We start from the raw sequence: 18,021 nt of genomic DNA, 5'->3' as shown, positions 1-18,021 counted from the left end.
GTGTGTGTGGTGTGTGTGTGTGTGTGTGTGTGTGTGTGTGTGTGTGTGTGTGTGTGTGTGAGAGTGAGAGTGTGTGTGTGTGTGTGTGTGAGAGAGTGAGAGTGAGAGAGAGAGTGTGTGTGTGTGTGTGTGTGTGTGGTGTGTGTGTGGTGTGTGTGTGGTGTGTGTGTGTGGTGTGTGTGTGTGTGGTGTGTGTGGTGTGTGTGTGTGTGTGTGGTGTGTGAGTGGTGTGTGTGTGTGTGTGTGTGTGTGTGTGTATGTAGGCCCGTTTCCACTTGTGCGGTGCGTATCATCGCGGTAAAAATTTGCATGCGGATGCGAATTTCGCATGCAGTTGTATGCGAATTTTAGTGCGAATTCGCATGAAAATTCGCATGGATGACGTTGTATGCGAATTTAACCATGGCAGTGCCGGTGTGCTTTTCCATTGATTTCCATGCAAATTTGCATGCAAATTCGCATACCAAAGCTGCAGGCGATTTCCCTATTAAATACATTATCGGCGATTCGCATGCATTCCACACGCAGGCGAATTCTGAGGGCTCTGCCGTGCAGAAAAATCCTGCACATAAAAGCGCTCAGGAAAACTGACAAGTGGAAACAGGCCCATCCACTTGTATTGGCTGTGCGAATCTGCATGCGGGCAACGCATGCATATTCACGATAGTGGAAACGGGCCCTGTGTGTGTGTGTGTGGGGGGGGGGGATGAGGGATAAATCAAAACATTACAAAGTGAGAAGTTAAACAATTAAAGATAGATCAAGAAATGATTGATATTTGCTGTGTAATTCGTTGTTGTATCCACTGTGAGCCTGCAGGTCATCATTTTTACTGCTGCCAGACAAAAAGAAACAGACAGCACCAACTGCCGTAATCTATAAACACACCTACTGCAATGTGATAGGCTAGAAGTCACAGGGAGTTACCGCTTGCTTCGCAGATGGAAACAGCTGTTTTTTTCCTACAATGGCCTCAATTCACTAAGCGTTAGGGCTCTTTCACATTAGGGCAGATTTTCTGCGTTTCAACGCAAAGGGTAAAGTTTGCGTTACCCAAGGTGAAATGAAAGTTCATAGACTTTCATTTTAGCTTTCACATATAACGCTGCGTTTTTGTGCGTTGCGTTACACTGCACCCAGGCGCAGTTTTTCGGCCAACGCTAGCTTTATGCGTTACAATGTTAGTCAATGTAAAACGCACACTATGCGCGTTTTTAATCCGTTAACGCAGGCAATCAGTCCCAGAATGCAACAGAGGAACAATGTAGAAAGTTGACAACTTAAAAGAAAAAAAAATTACCTGCGTTTTTCTATGTGCAGTAACGCATTGAAAACGGATTAAAAATGCACACTCACTGCAGTGCAACGCATATCAAAACGCAGTAAAAGGCATACAACAAAACGTATGCTTTGAGCGTTCTCCAACGCAAGCTCTGATGTGAAAGAGCCCTTAGCGTTTTTGGTAATGGAGAAAACAGCTGATATTACTGATCACCTTCACCTTGCCAAATGCCAATTCACTAAACATATTACGGCATTGAAAAGTAAAATGACTGATTAGTGAGGCAAATTACTGTGCGGTAAATACATAAAGAAAAAATAAGAAATTGCAATTCACAAAGATTAAAGAGAACCAGAGCCGAAGCATCCTCATGTATTTTACCATATATATCAGCGGGAACATTATAGAAAACACCTACCCTGCTCTCTGCTTCATTATTTACTGTTCAGATTGCTCCTGATCAGCCCAGATAAAATCCCCGACTGAGCATTCAGTCTGGCTTTGCTATAATGACTCAGGTATAATGATTCCTGAGCAGAGCCACAAGGGGGCAGGCTTGGGCTTGAAAAGACAGCACAGAAGACAGACTCAGCTATAAAGATTCCTGAGCAAAGCCAGACTGAATGCTCAGTCGGGGATTTTATCAGGGCTGATTAGAAGCAAGCTGTGCAGTGCAGAATGAAACAGAAAGCAGGGTAGGTGTTTTCTCTAATGTTCCCACTGATATACATGGTAAAATACATGAGTGTGCTTCGTCTCTTGTTCCCTTTAAAGCATTCAGTAAATCAAGCAAAACTGTTCAGTATTTCCCCAGCCCTGACCAGCTGATAGCTCACACTCTCCATGTGGTGATATATTCACAGATGTAGCAGACAGTGAATAGAGAGAACCAGGCAGCCAATTGGGAGAGTCACACAGCCCTGCTTCTCACCTGATTTGGTCTGATACCCTGCAAGGCGGGACTTGAGAATGCAGAGCAGGAGAAGGAGACATTTTATAAGCTTTTCTGCATCCCATTAGATGTGAATATCTTTATGCACTTATACAGAAGAGCTCCCCCTGGTGGCTGCAGCACATCTAAAGGGGATGCACTGGACAGAAAAGTCATGCACACAGACTCACAGCTTGCTGTCTGACCTGCTCCACAGGCTGGTAAGTAAAGATTTTTTTTTCTTCTTATTCCATTAAAAATGCATATAAAATAAAATAATTCTTAGCAAAAAAAAAACATATACAAATAAGAAGTACGTTTTTCTAGAGTAAAATGAGCCATAAATTACTTTTCTCCTATGTTGCTGTCACTTACAGTAGGTAAGTGCTGCGTAATATGTTGGCGCTTTATAAATACAATAAATAATAATAATAATAATAGGTAGTAGAAATCTGACAGAAGTGACAGGTTTTGGACTAGTCCATCTCATTATATAGGATTCTCAGCAAGGCCTTTATTCTTTATAAAGATATTCCCTAAAAGGGATTTATACAAAGATGCTGGCTGGCTTCCCTGCTCTCTACACAGTTTTTTGGCAGTTGGACAGAGCAACTGCCATTCACTAAGTGCTTTTGAAAATAAATATATCCCCGAGAATCCCCTATAAAGAAATGGACTAGTCCAAAACCTGTCACTCCTGTCAGATTTCTTCTACCTACTGTAAGAGACAGCAACATAGGAAAAAAGTAATTTACGGCTCATTTTACTCTGCAAAAAATGTACTTCTTATTTTGTATATGTTTGCACATATTTTAAATTTTACAGATTTTCGCTGTAGTGCCCCTTTAATTTGTGGTGAAAAAATAAAATGATGTATAGATCATTTCAGTGTGATAAGTAGCAATTAAGTTATTAGCAATTAACTTACTGGCAAATAAATGGGAAGAGCGTGATGTGAAAATTGCTATGGTTTTTAAAGGGAAAAAAAAACTATGGTTGGCAAGTGGTTAACCTCCCTGGCGAGACACAGTTTCGGTGGCTGCGTCCACAAGACAAATTTTTGGAATGAAACTTGTTGCAATACTTGTAGCTAGCACTAGGCTAGCTACCTGTGTCCCCCAAGTCCCCCCGCACCTATCTGCTCCCCCCGATCACCGGTGATTATATTTACCTAGCCGCAATCCCGCGAAAGCCGCAGCCTCCCCAATGTGCTTCAGTTGTCGCTATGGCGACGATCGGACATGACGTCATCGACATCATGTCGTCATGCGCAGTCCCGATCCTCCCCATAGCGAAGCCTGGAGGTGATTGGAGAGGCTGCGCTATTGCTGGATCCGGGGGGTGGTATGTATAACGGCGGCGATCGGAGGGATTGGAGCAGAGCGGAGGGACTTGGGGACACAGGTAGCTAGCCTAGTGCTAGCTACACGGTTTACAACAAGTTTTATTCAAACAATTTTTCCCGGGGCCATGTAATCCTCTGCGGCGGCTACCCCGAGTGTAGGTTGGGGTTACCGCCAGGGAGGTTAAGGGTCAGTCCACCTAAGGGTGGCAACTAATGGTCCAATTTCTAACGGAAAATGGTTCAAGCGATCAGAAATTCACATTGGATTGGTTGTAAATAATCTCCATTGATGGGCACAATTGATGACAAACGATTATAAAAATAATCGTCGGATTGGATTTTGGTCAAAGCAAAATTTGGATTTTCTTGTTGGTTGTGATAGATAGGAAGCAACGATTGGTTCGTTGATGGTGCAGTGAACGATTTTTCTTCCGATCAGAATTTCTGATTGCTCGAACAATTTTTCACTAGAAATTAGACAATAAGTGGCCACCTTAAGAGCCAGTGTACATAGACCTTTGACATAAGTTCAGTTTATATTCAATTTGACAGGAAGTAGGTAATAAGCAATTGTAAGATCTCAACCCTCCTAACAGGAAGCAATAGGATGGAGAGGTCTGAAGCTAGTATGGATAGGTGCCAGGCTGCAGGCAAACACAGCTCCACAAGAGATTTCAAGTTGGAAAAGTTCACTTCTAAAGGAAATACATACACTTAACAATAATCAACATGAGACTTTTTTCACTAATCAGACTTTCTCAGCATTGGGTTTAATATGTTTTTTTTTTAAAGGGAACCAGAGATGAACGTTTCACACAAAATAAACCTATCAGTCGATAGCTTGTAAAGAATAAATGCTCTACCTGATAATTTCGCGCTCTGGTGTGCCTTTTTTTAGTGTTTTTTATCCATTATTGCTCCAGGAAAAATCAAATATGGCCGCCAGCTCATATCCCTTCTGCTTCCGGGTTATGCGTTGTTCTGGATGTGCTGTCTGGGCTATATGAGACTAGGCTGCTATCTAGGCTATATGAGAAAGGCTGCTGCCTTTCATCTGTGTGCTTTCATTTTGGTATGATGTGCAGCTGCCTGTAGGAAGTGTCTCTCATAGGAATGAAACTGCAGTCATTAGTATCTATGCAGAGTGCACACAGAGCACACAGATCATATTGCAGCCACACTTGTCTGTTTCAGAGCTTCTCTCTCAGCAGAAGCAGCCCCTCCCATGTCATCAGAGCTCTCAGTATGCAAAGCAGCAAAGCTGAGCCAGGAGGGGGCAGGCTTGGGCTTGAAAAGACTCCACAGAAGAGTGACTCAGCTATAATGATTCTAGGTCAAACCTAGACTGAGCCAGTCGGGGATTCTTATCACAGCTGCTAATAGACTAATTAAGCAGATGAGAATGAAACTAAAAGCAGGGTAGGTGTTTACTGTCATGTTCCCACTGATAAATGTAATAAAATACATGAGGGTGCTTCGTCTCTGGTTTTCTTTAAGGGCACTTGAAGTGAGGGGAATATGGAGACTGACACATTTATTTACTTTTAAACAATACTAGTTGCCTGGCATCCTGCTAAAATTTCTAGCATCAGTAGTGTCTGAATCACACACCTGAAACACACATGTGTCAGATCTAGTCAGACGTCAGTCAAATATCTGATCTGCATATGCTTGTTTAGGGGTATGACTAAAAGTATTTGAGGCAGAGTATCAGCAGGACAATCAGGCAACGTTCATTATTTAACAGAAAATAAATATGGCAGCAATCATACCCCTCTCAGCTCAAGTGTCCTGTAAGGTTAAATTATTTCTGGCTGGTGGGAAATGTTTTGGTTTAACCTTCAATTCCAACATCCTTTGCCCAAAATGAGATATAAAACACATGAGGCTTCATCCCTTCCAAAGTAGAAAGGCCAAACCAACTATATATGTTACGGCCAGAACCCGAAGTCTGGCCACTTCGGGTTCTGGCCAGTCAAAATGCGAAGTGGCCGTGTTACTACGGCCAATGTCAGAAACAGAACATTCCGGCCGGTCCGGCTCCTCCCCCCTGCCTTCCTCCTCTCAGCAGTCGGCCAATAGCGAGAGGCAATTAGAGTCCAGGGCTCCGGCTCCTCCCCCGCTGCCTCCTCTCACCACTGGCATTGGGCACTAGAGCTGGGTATCCCTACCCACACTGTATCTTTCCCCTCGCTCACATCCCCACTACGACAAGTTTCCGTTCGTAACCGCGGGGAAGTACTGCAAGAAGCAGGGGGTTCGTGCCACCGCTTTCGTTCCGATATGTGGGCAATACAGAGTGGGTGCTGGCAGAAGCAATGTCTGCAGCGTTCCCGCTTCCTGCTCCCTGCGGTGCCTCCCTGTGGTGACAAACTCGGGTGTGCCAGGGGAGATAGAGGGTGGCTAGGCATACTGGACCCGCGGCTGAGGGGAGGAAGGCAGAGGGGAGGAGCCGGAGCATCCGGAATGTTCTGTTTCTGACTTTGGCTTCAGTAACGCGACCACTTTGCATTTTGACCGGCCAGAACTCGAAGTGGTCAGACTTCAGGTTCTGGCTGTAACATTTACATAAAAACACAAGACGACTTTTGCCTAGTAATGATGGGTGTGAGTGGGAGGAGCTAGAAGCCCCTATACAGCAGTCTCGATTATCCGACTGCTGCTGGATCAGTTCCACCACAGCGTCCCCCTGTTTGGATCAAAGTGACGCGGACATAGTCTTACACTCTAGTCAGAAGAGCAACGACACTCTAGTCAGAAGAGCAACGACACTCTAACCCAGGAGCAACGAGAGCCGCACTCGTGCAGGGTTGCGAAGCTACAGTGTGTGAGCTGACGCTGGCCCGCAACTTATGCTGCGCCCTGCCATGGGTCGGGTGCACTGCAAAGGGCCTCTGGAGTGATGGTTCTAATCCTTTTTCAGGATCACTCATGTCCTCCCTGCATTCTGCAAAAAAATAGGTGCTGCAGAGAATGTGGCTGACCTGAAAAAGGACTGGAAGGGGTAACCCTTGGGGGAGCTGTGGAAGCAAGTCTTTCAACACAGCAGAGCCCACAAAAAGCCTAGAAGTTGGCCTTCACCACTGTGAGTACTGCTGAAGATTTGTGCTGATTGGTTGAGGCCAGTGCCGGATTTCTGAAAAGGCCACATAGGCCAGGGCCTTTGGTGGCTGCAAACCAGGGAGGCACCTGGACATGAAATAGGGGTTACTACAAACAGTATGAAAGAGGAGGCTGAAAATAGGGAACAAGACCAGTGCTGGGCGTAATGGAAAAAACTACGCTTACGGATCATTACGCGTAATTTTACGCTATTACGCATTATGGAATTACACTTACGGCGTAGACATTTATTTACGGTTCATGTCTGTAATTACGCATAGCCCTTACGCAATTACGCGTAAGAATACCGTAATGCAGGTTGTTACGTTATTGCCTTACGTGTAATTTCCTACTAGCAATTAATGCGTAAGGCCATGCTCCCAAGCGGAAAAGTTGACGCATGGATCAATGTTAGGTAGCCGCCGACTTTAAGGGTTAATAGCAAAGCCCCCTTAATTGCTTAGAGCCTCAAATTTGGAGTATATATTAAGGAGATCAGAAGGAATAAGAGGAAAATTTTTTTTTCAAAAAGACCTTATAGTTTTTGAGAAAATCGATGTTAAAGTTTCAAAGGAAAAATATATACATTTAAAAACCCGCCGACTTTAACGGTTAATAGCAAAGCCTGCTTAAAATTTAGGAACACCAAATTCCCAGGGTATATTAAGGGGATCAGTGCGAATGAGAGGAAATTTTTTTTTTTCAAAAGGACCTTATCGTTTTTGAGAAAATCGATTTTTAAGTTTCAAGGGCAAAAATGTCTTTTAAATGCGGAAAATCAGTTTTTTTTGCACAGGTAACAATAGTGTATTATTTTCATAGATTCCACCAAGTGGGAAGAGTTTTACTTACTTCGTTCTGAGTGTGGGAAATATAAAAAAAAAACGACGTGGGGTCCCCCATCCCAGACCTCTTTAACCCCTTGTCCCCCATGCAGGCTGGGATAGCCAGAATGCGGAGCACCGGCAGCCAAGCTTTCCCCTCCCCCTCCGAGCCCTTGTCCAAACCAAGGACAAGGGGCTCTTCTCCACCTCCGATGGGCGGTGGAGGTGGAGGCCGCGATTTCCTGGGGGGGGGGGGGTTCATGGTGGCATCTGGGAGTCCCCTTTAAAAAGGGGTCCCCCAAATGCCCACCCCCCCTCCCAGGAGAAATGAGTATATGGGTACTTTTAACTCTTAAAGGAAATGTGTAAGGGGTACAAGTAAATAAACACACAAACACTTAGAAAAAGTATTTTAATTGAACAAAAAACATAACCACGAAAAAAGTCCTTTAATATTCTTAATTAACCATTAATACTTACCTGTCCCTTTAAAAGCCAGTTCCCACGCAATATCCTCGGAAATTGGCTAATCAGTTACAATGTAACAAAGTTGTTACAATGTAACAACTTTGTTACTTTGTAACTCCACCGCACCCGACGTCTCTCGCCGCTCACCCGCCGGCCGCCGCATACACTTACGCTAAGTCCCCGCCGGCTCCCGCCGTCCACTCCGCCCACACCTGTCACCCATATACATGCTGGCACCCATGGGTGCCAGCATGTATATAGGTGACATGTGGGAGAGGCGGGGAGGGCAGCGAGAGCCGGCGGGACTTAGCGTCCTGCACGGACCACAGAGCTCTGAGCTATATAGCTCAGAGCTCTCTAAGCATCTTTGTATTTGGGCTCCAAGGAGCCCCATTGGTCCTTAGCAGACCAATGGGGTTCCTTCTGATTTGAAGGGTGCGGAGCCCCACGCGGCCGGTGCTCTGCATTCTGGCTATCCCAGCCTGCATGGGGGACAAGGGGATAAAGAGGTCTGGGAGGGGGGACCCCACGTGTTTTTTTTTTATATTTCCCACACTCAGAACGAAGTAAGTAAAACGCTTCCCACTTGGGGGAATCTATGAAAATAAAACACTATTGTTATCTGTGCAAAAAAAACTGACATTTTCCGCATTTAAAAGACATTTTTGCCCTTGAAACTTAAAAAGCGATTTTCTCAAAAACTATAAGGTCTTTTTGAAAAAAAAAATGTCCTCTTATTCCCACTGATCCCCTTAATATACCCTGGGAATTTGGTGTTCCTAAATTTTAAGCAGGCTTTGCTATTAACCGTTAAAGTCGGCGGGTTTTTAAATGTATATATTTTTCCTTTGAAACTTTAACATCGATTTTCTCAAAAACTATAAGGTCTTTTTGAAAAAAAAAAATTTTCCTCTTATTCCTTCTGATCTCCTTAATATATTCTCCAAATTTGAGGCTCTTAGCATTTAAGGGGGCTTAAAAATTTCCTCCTATTCCCACTGATCCCCTTAACCTTCTTGGCGGTAACCCCGAACGTAGTTCGGGGTAAGCCGCCGGAGGGTGCCGCTCAGGCCCTGCTGGGCCGATTTGTTTAATTTTTTTTTTGCTGGACGCAGCTAGCACTTTGCTAGCTGCGCCAGCACCCCGATCGCCGCCGCGCGCCCGATCGCCGCTATACGGTGCGGCGCGCGCCCCCCCCCCCCCCCCAGACCCCGTGCGCTGCCTGGCCAATCAGTGCCAGGCAGCGCCGAGGGGTGGCCCGGGACTCCCAATGACGATCCGACGTCAGTGACGTCATCCTGCCCGTCGCCATGGCGACGGGGGAAGCCCTCCAGGAAATCCCGTTCTTTGAACGGGATTTCCTGATCGGAGATCGCCGAAGGCGATCGAAGAGGGCGGGGGGATGCCGCTGAGCAGCGGCTATCATGTAGCGAGCCCTGGGCTCGCTACATGATATAGAAAAAAAAAATAAAAAAAAAACTGCCGCGCTGCCTCCTGGCGTATTTTTTTATACCGCCAGGAGGGTTAATATACCCTGGGAATTTGGTGTTCCTAAATTTTAAGCAGGCTTTGCTATTAACCGTTAAAGTCGGCGGGTTTTTAAATGTATATATTTTTCCTTTGAAACTTTAACATCGATTTTCTCAAAAACTATAAGGTCTTTTTGAAAAAATTTTTTTCCTCTTATTCCTTCTGATCTCCTTAATATATTCTCCAAATTTGAGGCTCTTAGCATTTAAGGGGGCTTTGTTATTAACCCTTAAAGTCGGCGGCTTTTTTTATACGGGAGCGTAATATTACGCGATTACGGCAGACTGTGTAATTTCAATAGGAGTTTACTGTCTTACGCGTAATTTGTTACGCGTAATAACGTAACCTACGGTCTACGCGTAATTATTTACGTGTAATACCGTAACCTTACACGTAACGCTTACGGTGCATTTGTAGTGAATTACGATGCGTAATTACGCTAATGCGTAATTTCGGCCCAGCACTGAACAAGACATGAAAAAGGGAAGCTGATGCCCTAGGGAGCTGTTCATGAAAGAAAAGGGATACTGTACATGGCTGTTATTCATGGAAGAGGGGGCTACACATGGAATGGGAGGGGACTGATTTACATGGTAGGAAAGCCCAATTATACTTGGCCTAGGGGCAGAAAAGTATAAATCCGACCTTGGTTGACACTGCTGGTTAGTAACCGTGACTATGCTGTATAACTATCTCATTTTGAGATGTAGTAGAGATATCAGAAGCTGTTGGCAGAACTTATCACGTTACAGTGTTGGGTGGACTGTCCCTTTTCTAACATATAAGAAATGATTCAAGCAGCAGTAGAATAAATCCGTGAAGTATACAGGATACTTACGTCCGCAGACACCTACTTCGTACCTAGGCATGTCCCTGCTGTAGTCGCAGTACAGTCCTTTGTGTGGGTCACATGTGTCCGCCTCCGTGCAGTTCTCTCCACGCTGCTTGGCGCAGGTTTTGCAGCAGTCGCACCCATCTGTAACCAGACTGACCCCCGGGGCACAGACAGGGGGAACAGGGGGGCATTCGCAGGGCCACTTACAGTACTGGACCCGAACATACTCTTCTGTGACAGGGGACGTAGCTGGCGGCATTGTGGTGCTGTTTTGTGGAACGACCTGTAAAGAGAATAGAAAATGTTTAACCACAGAGCAATTTTCACACATCAACCCTGTTGCCATTCATTCACCAATAAATGTATTACTACTTATCACACCTAAATGATCTATAGATTTTTTCAGGACAAATTAGACAGGTTATCACACTGTTGTGAGTTTGCTTATATTTTACATGCTGGGATTTTCTGTGGTTGACAGAGTGATATTACAATGGAGCCCATATCAGACCAGACGGGCAGGGCTTTCAACACAAGCGCATATGATCATTTTGTATGATCATACAAGTTGGTGAGTGCAGTTTGAGCAAAGGGCAAATGTATGGTGGGGATGCTTATCTGAAATGACAAGTTTGCACTTTAAACAATTATATTGGCAGCTATATTGTTTGAATGAAATGAGACTGAATATTTTCACACTGGCCATAAAACAGAGCCGGATTAAAGGCCAAATGGTGCCCTAAGCAGATAATGGCCCATACTCACGGGCTACAAATGTTGCCGCAACACGCGGCGCACGCGTGTTGCAGCGACAGGTCGCCCGTGAGTATGCGGCATTGCCCGGGCGCGCTCCCCGACTGTCGCTCGTCGCTGATGTCGCCGGGCGATTGAACCGCTCAATCGCCTGGCGACAGTCGCCGCCGCAACTGTCGCTAGTCCGCGTGAGTACGCGGACTAGCGACAGCAACAAGATTGTAATCCATTGGGCTTCCGGCGGGAGGAGGCGCAACAGCGACAGCTTCCGCCGCATCAGTTGCCAGGCCCCTCTGCCGTGTGTATGCGGAGGGACCTGGCGACGAGCTGTTGCTGGCCTGTCGCACACACGCTCACGTGTGCTGGCGACAGGCCACTTTTGTCCCTCATGAGTATGGGCCATTACAGTTGCCCCCCTGCGGCCGCATGCAGGCAACCCGGGAGCCACCCTTTCCCCCCCTCCCCCCGGAGTTCCAACATAGTCACGAGAGAGGCCGCATCTCACCTTCTCTCAGCCGCTCCCTGGAGCCACTGCTCTCTGCTGACTCTACAGCAGCACCTAATCCAGCCCTGACAAGCGAGCAAGCGGCACCTGTTGCCATGGTGATGGTGCCACATGCCAGCCCTGCTCTCTCCAGCCCAGCCTGTGCAGTCAGCGTGTGTCACTGCTGACACTGCTGACCTTAGTCTCTGCCTGACTGCACAGGCTGGGCTGGAGAGAGCGGCGCTGGCAAGCGGCACCATCACCATGGCAACTTGCACCGCTTGCTTGCAAATTCAAGGCTTGTCAGGGCTGATGGGCCCGCTTAGCCTCAGAATGAGGCCCCAAGCTACTGCTTCTTTTTCCTGGTCGGTAATCCAGCCCTGCCATAAAAACATTCCATTTAACAGAATGCAATGGACTTGATCCCAACAGATGTGAATGGATCCTACGTTAATTGGATTAGTTCACATTGGAACAGATCCGTTCAGCCCTTTCCGCTAAACAGGCTGTAAGTTCGACGGATGTGTCGGATTCTCAAAATAATGCTAGGGCTTATTTTTAGGGTAGGTCTTATTTTTTGGGAAACGGTATATAACATAATTATAATAATAATAATATAATAATAATAATAACAATATGGTAGGGCATTAGACTATGACTCTGTGAGTTCTATCCATTAAAGCGAATGTGATGCTAATTTTAAATTTGGATTATACTCCTGAAAATAAAATTTCGAAGAGCAGTAGAAGCTTTCTTATCTCTGGCAAATGTAATCATTGTCAGCTGAAGCTCTCTGAGGAACAGGCCTGGATTTACATCACAGGAGCCTATAGGCACGGATGTCCTGGGCACCCTAGACTCCTCCCTCCATAAACCTACAAACCCCCACCGAACTGCACCACAAGAGTGCTGGCTGGCCCAGCTGTCAACTCTCTCTTACTTCCCTTGCCCATCATAGGAAGCCACATGTGTCCCTTAGCATTAGGTAGCCAGAAGTACCCTCAATGTTTAGTAGGTAGAGGTGCCCCCAAGTAATAGGTAGCTAGAGATGCCCCCGACTGAAGGGAGTTCTAATCAGTGGAATACCAAGACCTGCGTGAGGTACCTCTCATATACACTCTGTATAAATAAGGCTAGAGGGAGGCACTTGGGAAGAGGAGTGAACCGCCTTTCCATCATCAGGCGCCTGTAGGCATGTGCCTTCAGTGCCTTATGGTAAATCCAGCCCTGCTGAGAAATGTGTCCTCTGGAGGGAAGACACAGGAAAAGGGAGATTCTTGCCTTTGCCGATGACAAGAGATAAGCATGGCCGGATTTCAGGTAAGGCCCCATAGGCCATGGCCTAGGGCACCAGGAAAGCAAGGGGCGGCAGTGGGGTGCTAATTGTGTGCAGTGTGCTGTACATAATTTAGAATCAAAATATGGTAAATGGTATTACATTTTTCCCCCCCTCGAAGTGCACTGCCCACTATCAGAGATAAGCAAACTCGTTCTGGGATTGGGGGGGGGGGGGGGGGTTGGACTCAGGCTGTCACTGTATAAGCAAGTGTTTAAGCAAATCACCTATGCCACCATTGCCTTCCTTCCTTCTGATACGCTTCACGCTGTTCTCCACCTTCTGACACTTCTGCCTTCACAGTTCTGCTGTCACCTGCTAATCGCTGCAATCACGTCACTAACTGTCCTCAGTAGAGCTTACAATCTAATCCCTGCTGTGCTTGGGGCAGCTAAAGATGCTTTTGGTCAGGGGGTGGCTGATGATAGTGGGCCTTGGGCGGTAAAAACTACAAATCCGGCCCTGGAGATAAGCAACCTTCTACTTCTCTCTGCAGTGAAAATAAAGGATTTTAAACTCAGGGAATACTTGGAAACAGGGATGCTCGGATGTGCCTCATCCACGAATTCGGAAATCCGCGTGGTTGCAAAAAAAAAATCCGCATTCGGCCCCGCCGCATGCGGATTTTCGTCCGCATCCACGCAACCACGCGGATTTTTTCCCGTGAATGGCGTAATCACGCGCGGATTCACGCCCGGAGGCGGATTTTCTTTTAACGGTAATAACAAAGCCCCCATACATGCTACAGTCCCCCAAATAGCATGGATTATCGAGGTGATAAGGGGCAACATAACTTCAACATAAAAAATTCCCCCCCAAATTTTTTTTCTAGAGAAAATGGATTTTAAAGTGAAATCAACACTTTAAATGGGGCTATTAATTGGTAATAAGTGGTTTCAAAAAGGGATATACGCGTTAAGCAGTCAAAGAGGTGAAGGCGAGTTCCAATGGCACTTGGCGGCGAAGGTACCGCTGGAGGAGGATGAGTGGCTGACGGCAAAAAGGCTCCAGAGAGGTTTTTGTAATTTTTTTTTTTGCAGCAATTAGCAATGACATCGCAGCAGAGTTGTCAGTGGACACGGGCAGTGTGAACGCAGAGTGCAGTGGTGGTAGCGACTGAGTCAGGAGAAGGACTATGCGGGCGGTCAGTTCAGCAGCACAGAAGGACCACGGCAACATACTGGTGGTAGTAGTAGCAGCACAGCGTCATAGTGCTGGCCAAAAAATTAAATGCACCCGGTGACCCGGGCAGTGTGAACGCAGAGTGTAGTAGCGACTGAGTCAGGAGGACAAAGCGGGCGGTCAGTTCAGCAGCAGCAGCACAGTAGTAGTAGCACAGCGTCATAGTGCTGGCCAAAAAATTAAATGCACCCGGCGACCCGGGCAGTGTGAACGCAGAGTGTAGTAGCGACTGAGTCAGGAGGACAAAGCGGGCGGTCAGTTCAGCAGCAGCAGCACAGTAGTAGTAGCACAGCGTCATAGTGCTGGCCAAAAAATTAAATGCACCCGGCGACCCGGGCAGTGTGAACGCAGAGTGTAGTAGCGACTGAGTCAGGAGGACAAAGCGGGCGGTCAGTTCAGCAGCAGCAGCACAGTAGTAGTAGCACAGCGTCATAGTGCTGGCCAAAAAATTAAATGCACCCGGCGACCCGGGCAGTGTGAACGCAGAGTGTAGTAGCGACTGAGTCAGGAGGACAAAGCGGGCGGTCAGTTCAGCAGCAGCAGCACAGTAGTAGTAGCACAGCGTCATAGTGCTGGCCAAAAAATTAAATGCACCCGGCGACCCGGGCAGTGTGAACGCAGAGTGTAGTAGCGACTGAGTCAGGAGGACAAAGCGGGCGGTCAGTTCAGCAGCAGCAGCACAGTAGTAGTAGCACAGCGTCATAGTGCTGGCCAAAAAATTAAATGCACCCGGCGACCCGGGCAGTGTGAACGCAGAGTGTAGTAGCGACTGAGTCAGGAGGACAAAGCGGGCGGTCAGTTCAGCAGCAGCAGCACAGTAGTAGTAGCACAGCGTCATAGTGCTGGCCAAAAAATTAAATGCAACCGGTGACCCGGGCAGTGTGAACGCAGAGTGTAGTAGCGACTGAGTCAGGAGGACAAAGCGGGCGGTCAGTTCAGTAGAAGTAGCACAGCGTCATAGTGCTGGCCAAAAAATTAAATGCACCCGGCGACCCGGGCAGTGTGAACGCAGAGTGTAGTAGCGACTGAGTCAGGAGGACAAAGCGGGCGGTCAGTTCAGCAGCTCAGAAGGAGGACCATGGCAACTTACTGGTAGTAGTACCATAACACCAAAAAATTAACCAAGGTAGGCACTAGGCAGGTAGTAAATGTCTTTATAAAGGCAGGCATAGTTAACAACAGCACATGCAGCAGCCACTTCATGTCCCCCTGTGTCCGACAATAGGGGCCAGGAACTCACCTTCCACCCAAGCCTGGTTGATTTTCAGGAAGGTGAGTTTGTCCACAGAGGCGTGGGAGAGCCGAGAGCGCTTCTCTGTGACCACGCCACCGGCCGCACTAAAGCATCTCTCTGAGAGGACACTGGAAGGAGGGCAGGATAGGAGTTCCAGGGCGTACTGGGAAAGCTCGCTCCAGATGTCCAGTCTCTTGACCCAGTACTCCAAGGGGTCCACGGGGCTGTCGGTGTCATTGAGCCCGCTGGATGACCCCATATAGTCAGACACCATGGTGGTCAGTCGTTGCTTGTGCTGGTTGGTGGTGGATGCTGTGGCGGGCACCTCTGTTCTGGGCTGCTGCACTGCATACAGGCTCTTGCTTAGGCTCTTCAGGTCTCCGGGGCGCCAGTTGCTGCTGCTGCTGCTGGTGGTTGTTGTTGTGCTGCTAGTGGCAATGGCAGGCACCTCTTGCTGGCTTGGCAGAGCAGTTACAGTGGGGGTGGAATGCTGGGGGAATGCTTCCAGTAGTCTGCGCACAAGGGCCTCCTTCAACTCCCTTGTGCGTTGCTCGGTGGTGGATGGCGTCATTAAGTCTCCCAGCTTCCCCTTCAGACGGGGATCAAGCATCAAGGTAATCCAGATGTCCTCCCTTGAACGCATCTGGATCACCCGGGGGTCCCTGCGAAGGCAGCGCAACATGTGCACAGCCATGGGAAACAAGTGGGCCCTGCCAGCAAGATCTTCCTCGTCCTCGCCATTGTCCCATAACGCATGCCTGTCCTCTTCCTGTGCCATGTCATTGTCCTCCTCAAACCGCCATCCACGTACAACGCCTGCTGCACTCTGCTCCTCCTCCTCCTCCTCATTCAGGTTAGGGACCTCCAACTCTTCCACTACCTGCTGTGAGCCCTCCTCTGAGCTGGACTGTGCTGCCATCTGCTCCTGTTCTTCCAACTGCCTCAGGGCTTCATCCCCACGCTCAATTAAATTGTCCATTGCCTGCTCCAGTAGACAAACCAAGGGCACCCACTGGCACACAGAGGCCCGCTCCTCACTGACCATCTTGGTTGCCTCCAGGAAGGGACTCAGCACCAGGCATACTTGCTGCATCAGTGTCCACTGAGTGGCAGTAATCATGGGGACTTGCTGGTTGCTGGGGACACTTGGGTCTAGCATGTAGGCCCTAAGAGCCAGCCTGTGCTGACACAGCCGCTCCAACATGGCCAGAGTCGAATTCCAGCGAACTGGCATGTCGATGATCATCCGGTGTTGTGGCCTTCCATACTGCTGCTGTAAGGTGGACAAGAGTGCAGAGGCAGTGGCTGACAGGCGGAAAAAGCGTACCACCGCCCGGGCATCCTGCAGCAGCTCGCTCATCCCCTGGTAGGTGCGCAAGAAGCGCTGCACCACAAGATTGAGCACGTGGGCCAAGCAGGGGATGTGCTGGAGGTTTCCCTGCTGCACTGCTGCCACCAGGTTGGCCCCGTTATCGGCTGCCACATACCCCACTTCCAGGCCTCTGGGGGTCAGCCACCTCCGCTCCTGCTTCCTGAGGGCGGCCAGGGCGTTGGTGGCCGTAAGCCTCTCCTTCCCCAGGGTCACCAATTTTAAAAGGGCTTGGCAGTGCCGAGGCTTGGCGCTGCTGCTGCCGAGGCGGGCTTGCTTTCCGGGTGCTGAGGGAGTGTCGTGACAGGACCCTTCTGCATCCCCCCTGATCCCGCGTGGTGGCACCACTAGCTGGGCTGATGCGCTCTTGTCCTCCCTCCCTTCCATCAGTGTCACCCAGTGGGCCGTAAAGGACAGGTAGCGACCTGTCCCAAATCTGCTACTCCACGAGTCCATGGTCACGTGGACCCGCTTACCCACAGAGTAGTCCAGGGAACGGGCCACGTTTTCCACCGCAAACTTGTGGAGTGCTGGGATCGCGCTCCTGCTGAAATAGTGGCGACTGGGGACTTGCCACTCGGGGATGCCAAATTGGAGCAGCGTCCGCATGGCGCTCCCCTCCTGCACCAGGGAGTAGGGAAGCAGCTGTGATGCCATGGCCCGGGCCAGCAAGCCATTTAGTTTGCGGATCCGCCTGTGGCTTGGAGGCAGAGGCTTGGTCAGACCCTGAAAGGTGTCGCTCAGCAGGGTCTGACGACGCTGGGATGCAGGGGAGACAGAGGAGAGAGACGAACACTGGCTGCCAGCCTCAATGTCTGTGTCCTGAGCAGCCGAGGTGGAAGAGCGCTTGTGTGCTACTACTGCTGCTGCTGTGGGGGATTCACGACCCTGAGGGAGGGAGGATGCTGCTGCGCTGGTGGGCCTTCTGCTCTCAGGAACCCCTGCCAGCAGTGCCTGCTTCCTCTTAAAGTCCGCATACTCGCGGCAGTGGCGGCTTCTCAGGTGGCCCTGGAGGGATGAGGTACTTGCTCAGACTTTTCCCACGGCTCAATCTTTTGCTGCATAACCTGCACACCGCATACCTTTTGTCATCAGTACATTCCTCAAAGCAATCCCACACTGGTGACTTTAATTTACTGCGGCCCCCACTAGCAGAGGGTGCAGCGGAGCAATGTGTGGTAGTAGTTGCCGGGGGTTGCATGGTGGTGGTGCCGGCTGAAGCAGTGTCCTGTCTACTTCCTCCACGCCCACTGCTGCCGATGCCCCTGCCCCTGCCTGACATATGGCGATATCCTTGCCTAGGCCGAGGTGACTCGTCATCCTGCTCTGCCTCTGACCATTCTTCC

At 48.6% G+C, this 18,021-nt stretch overlaps 1 protein-coding gene across 3 annotated transcripts in view; it reads right to left on the bottom strand.

Moving 5' to 3' along the window:
* The window catches only part of CCN4 (cellular communication network factor 4), a 140,026-nt gene that overhangs the window by 22,394 nt on the left and 99,611 nt on the right, over positions 1–18,021 (bottom strand). For 2 of the 3 annotated variants that reach the window (XM_068234953.1, XM_068234955.1), the window contains exon 2: positions 10,321–10,600. In XM_068234953.1, the coding sequence (XP_068091054.1) occupies positions 10,321–10,600 (280 nt within the window). Of the gene's footprint in view, positions 1–10,320; positions 10,601–11,575; positions 11,644–18,021 lie in introns of those variants that run through there. The other variant, XM_068234956.1, reaches the window with a different exon arrangement.

The sequence above is a fragment of the Hyperolius riggenbachi genome, chromosome 5 (genome assembly GCF_040937935.1).
Source record: "Hyperolius riggenbachi isolate aHypRig1 chromosome 5, aHypRig1.pri, whole genome shotgun sequence".
In the NCBI taxonomy this organism is placed as follows: Eukaryota; Metazoa; Chordata; class Amphibia; order Anura; family Hyperoliidae; genus Hyperolius; species Hyperolius riggenbachi.
The sequence above is the reverse complement of the archived record's forward strand: the minus strand, read 5'-3'. Positions and strand labels throughout refer to the sequence as shown.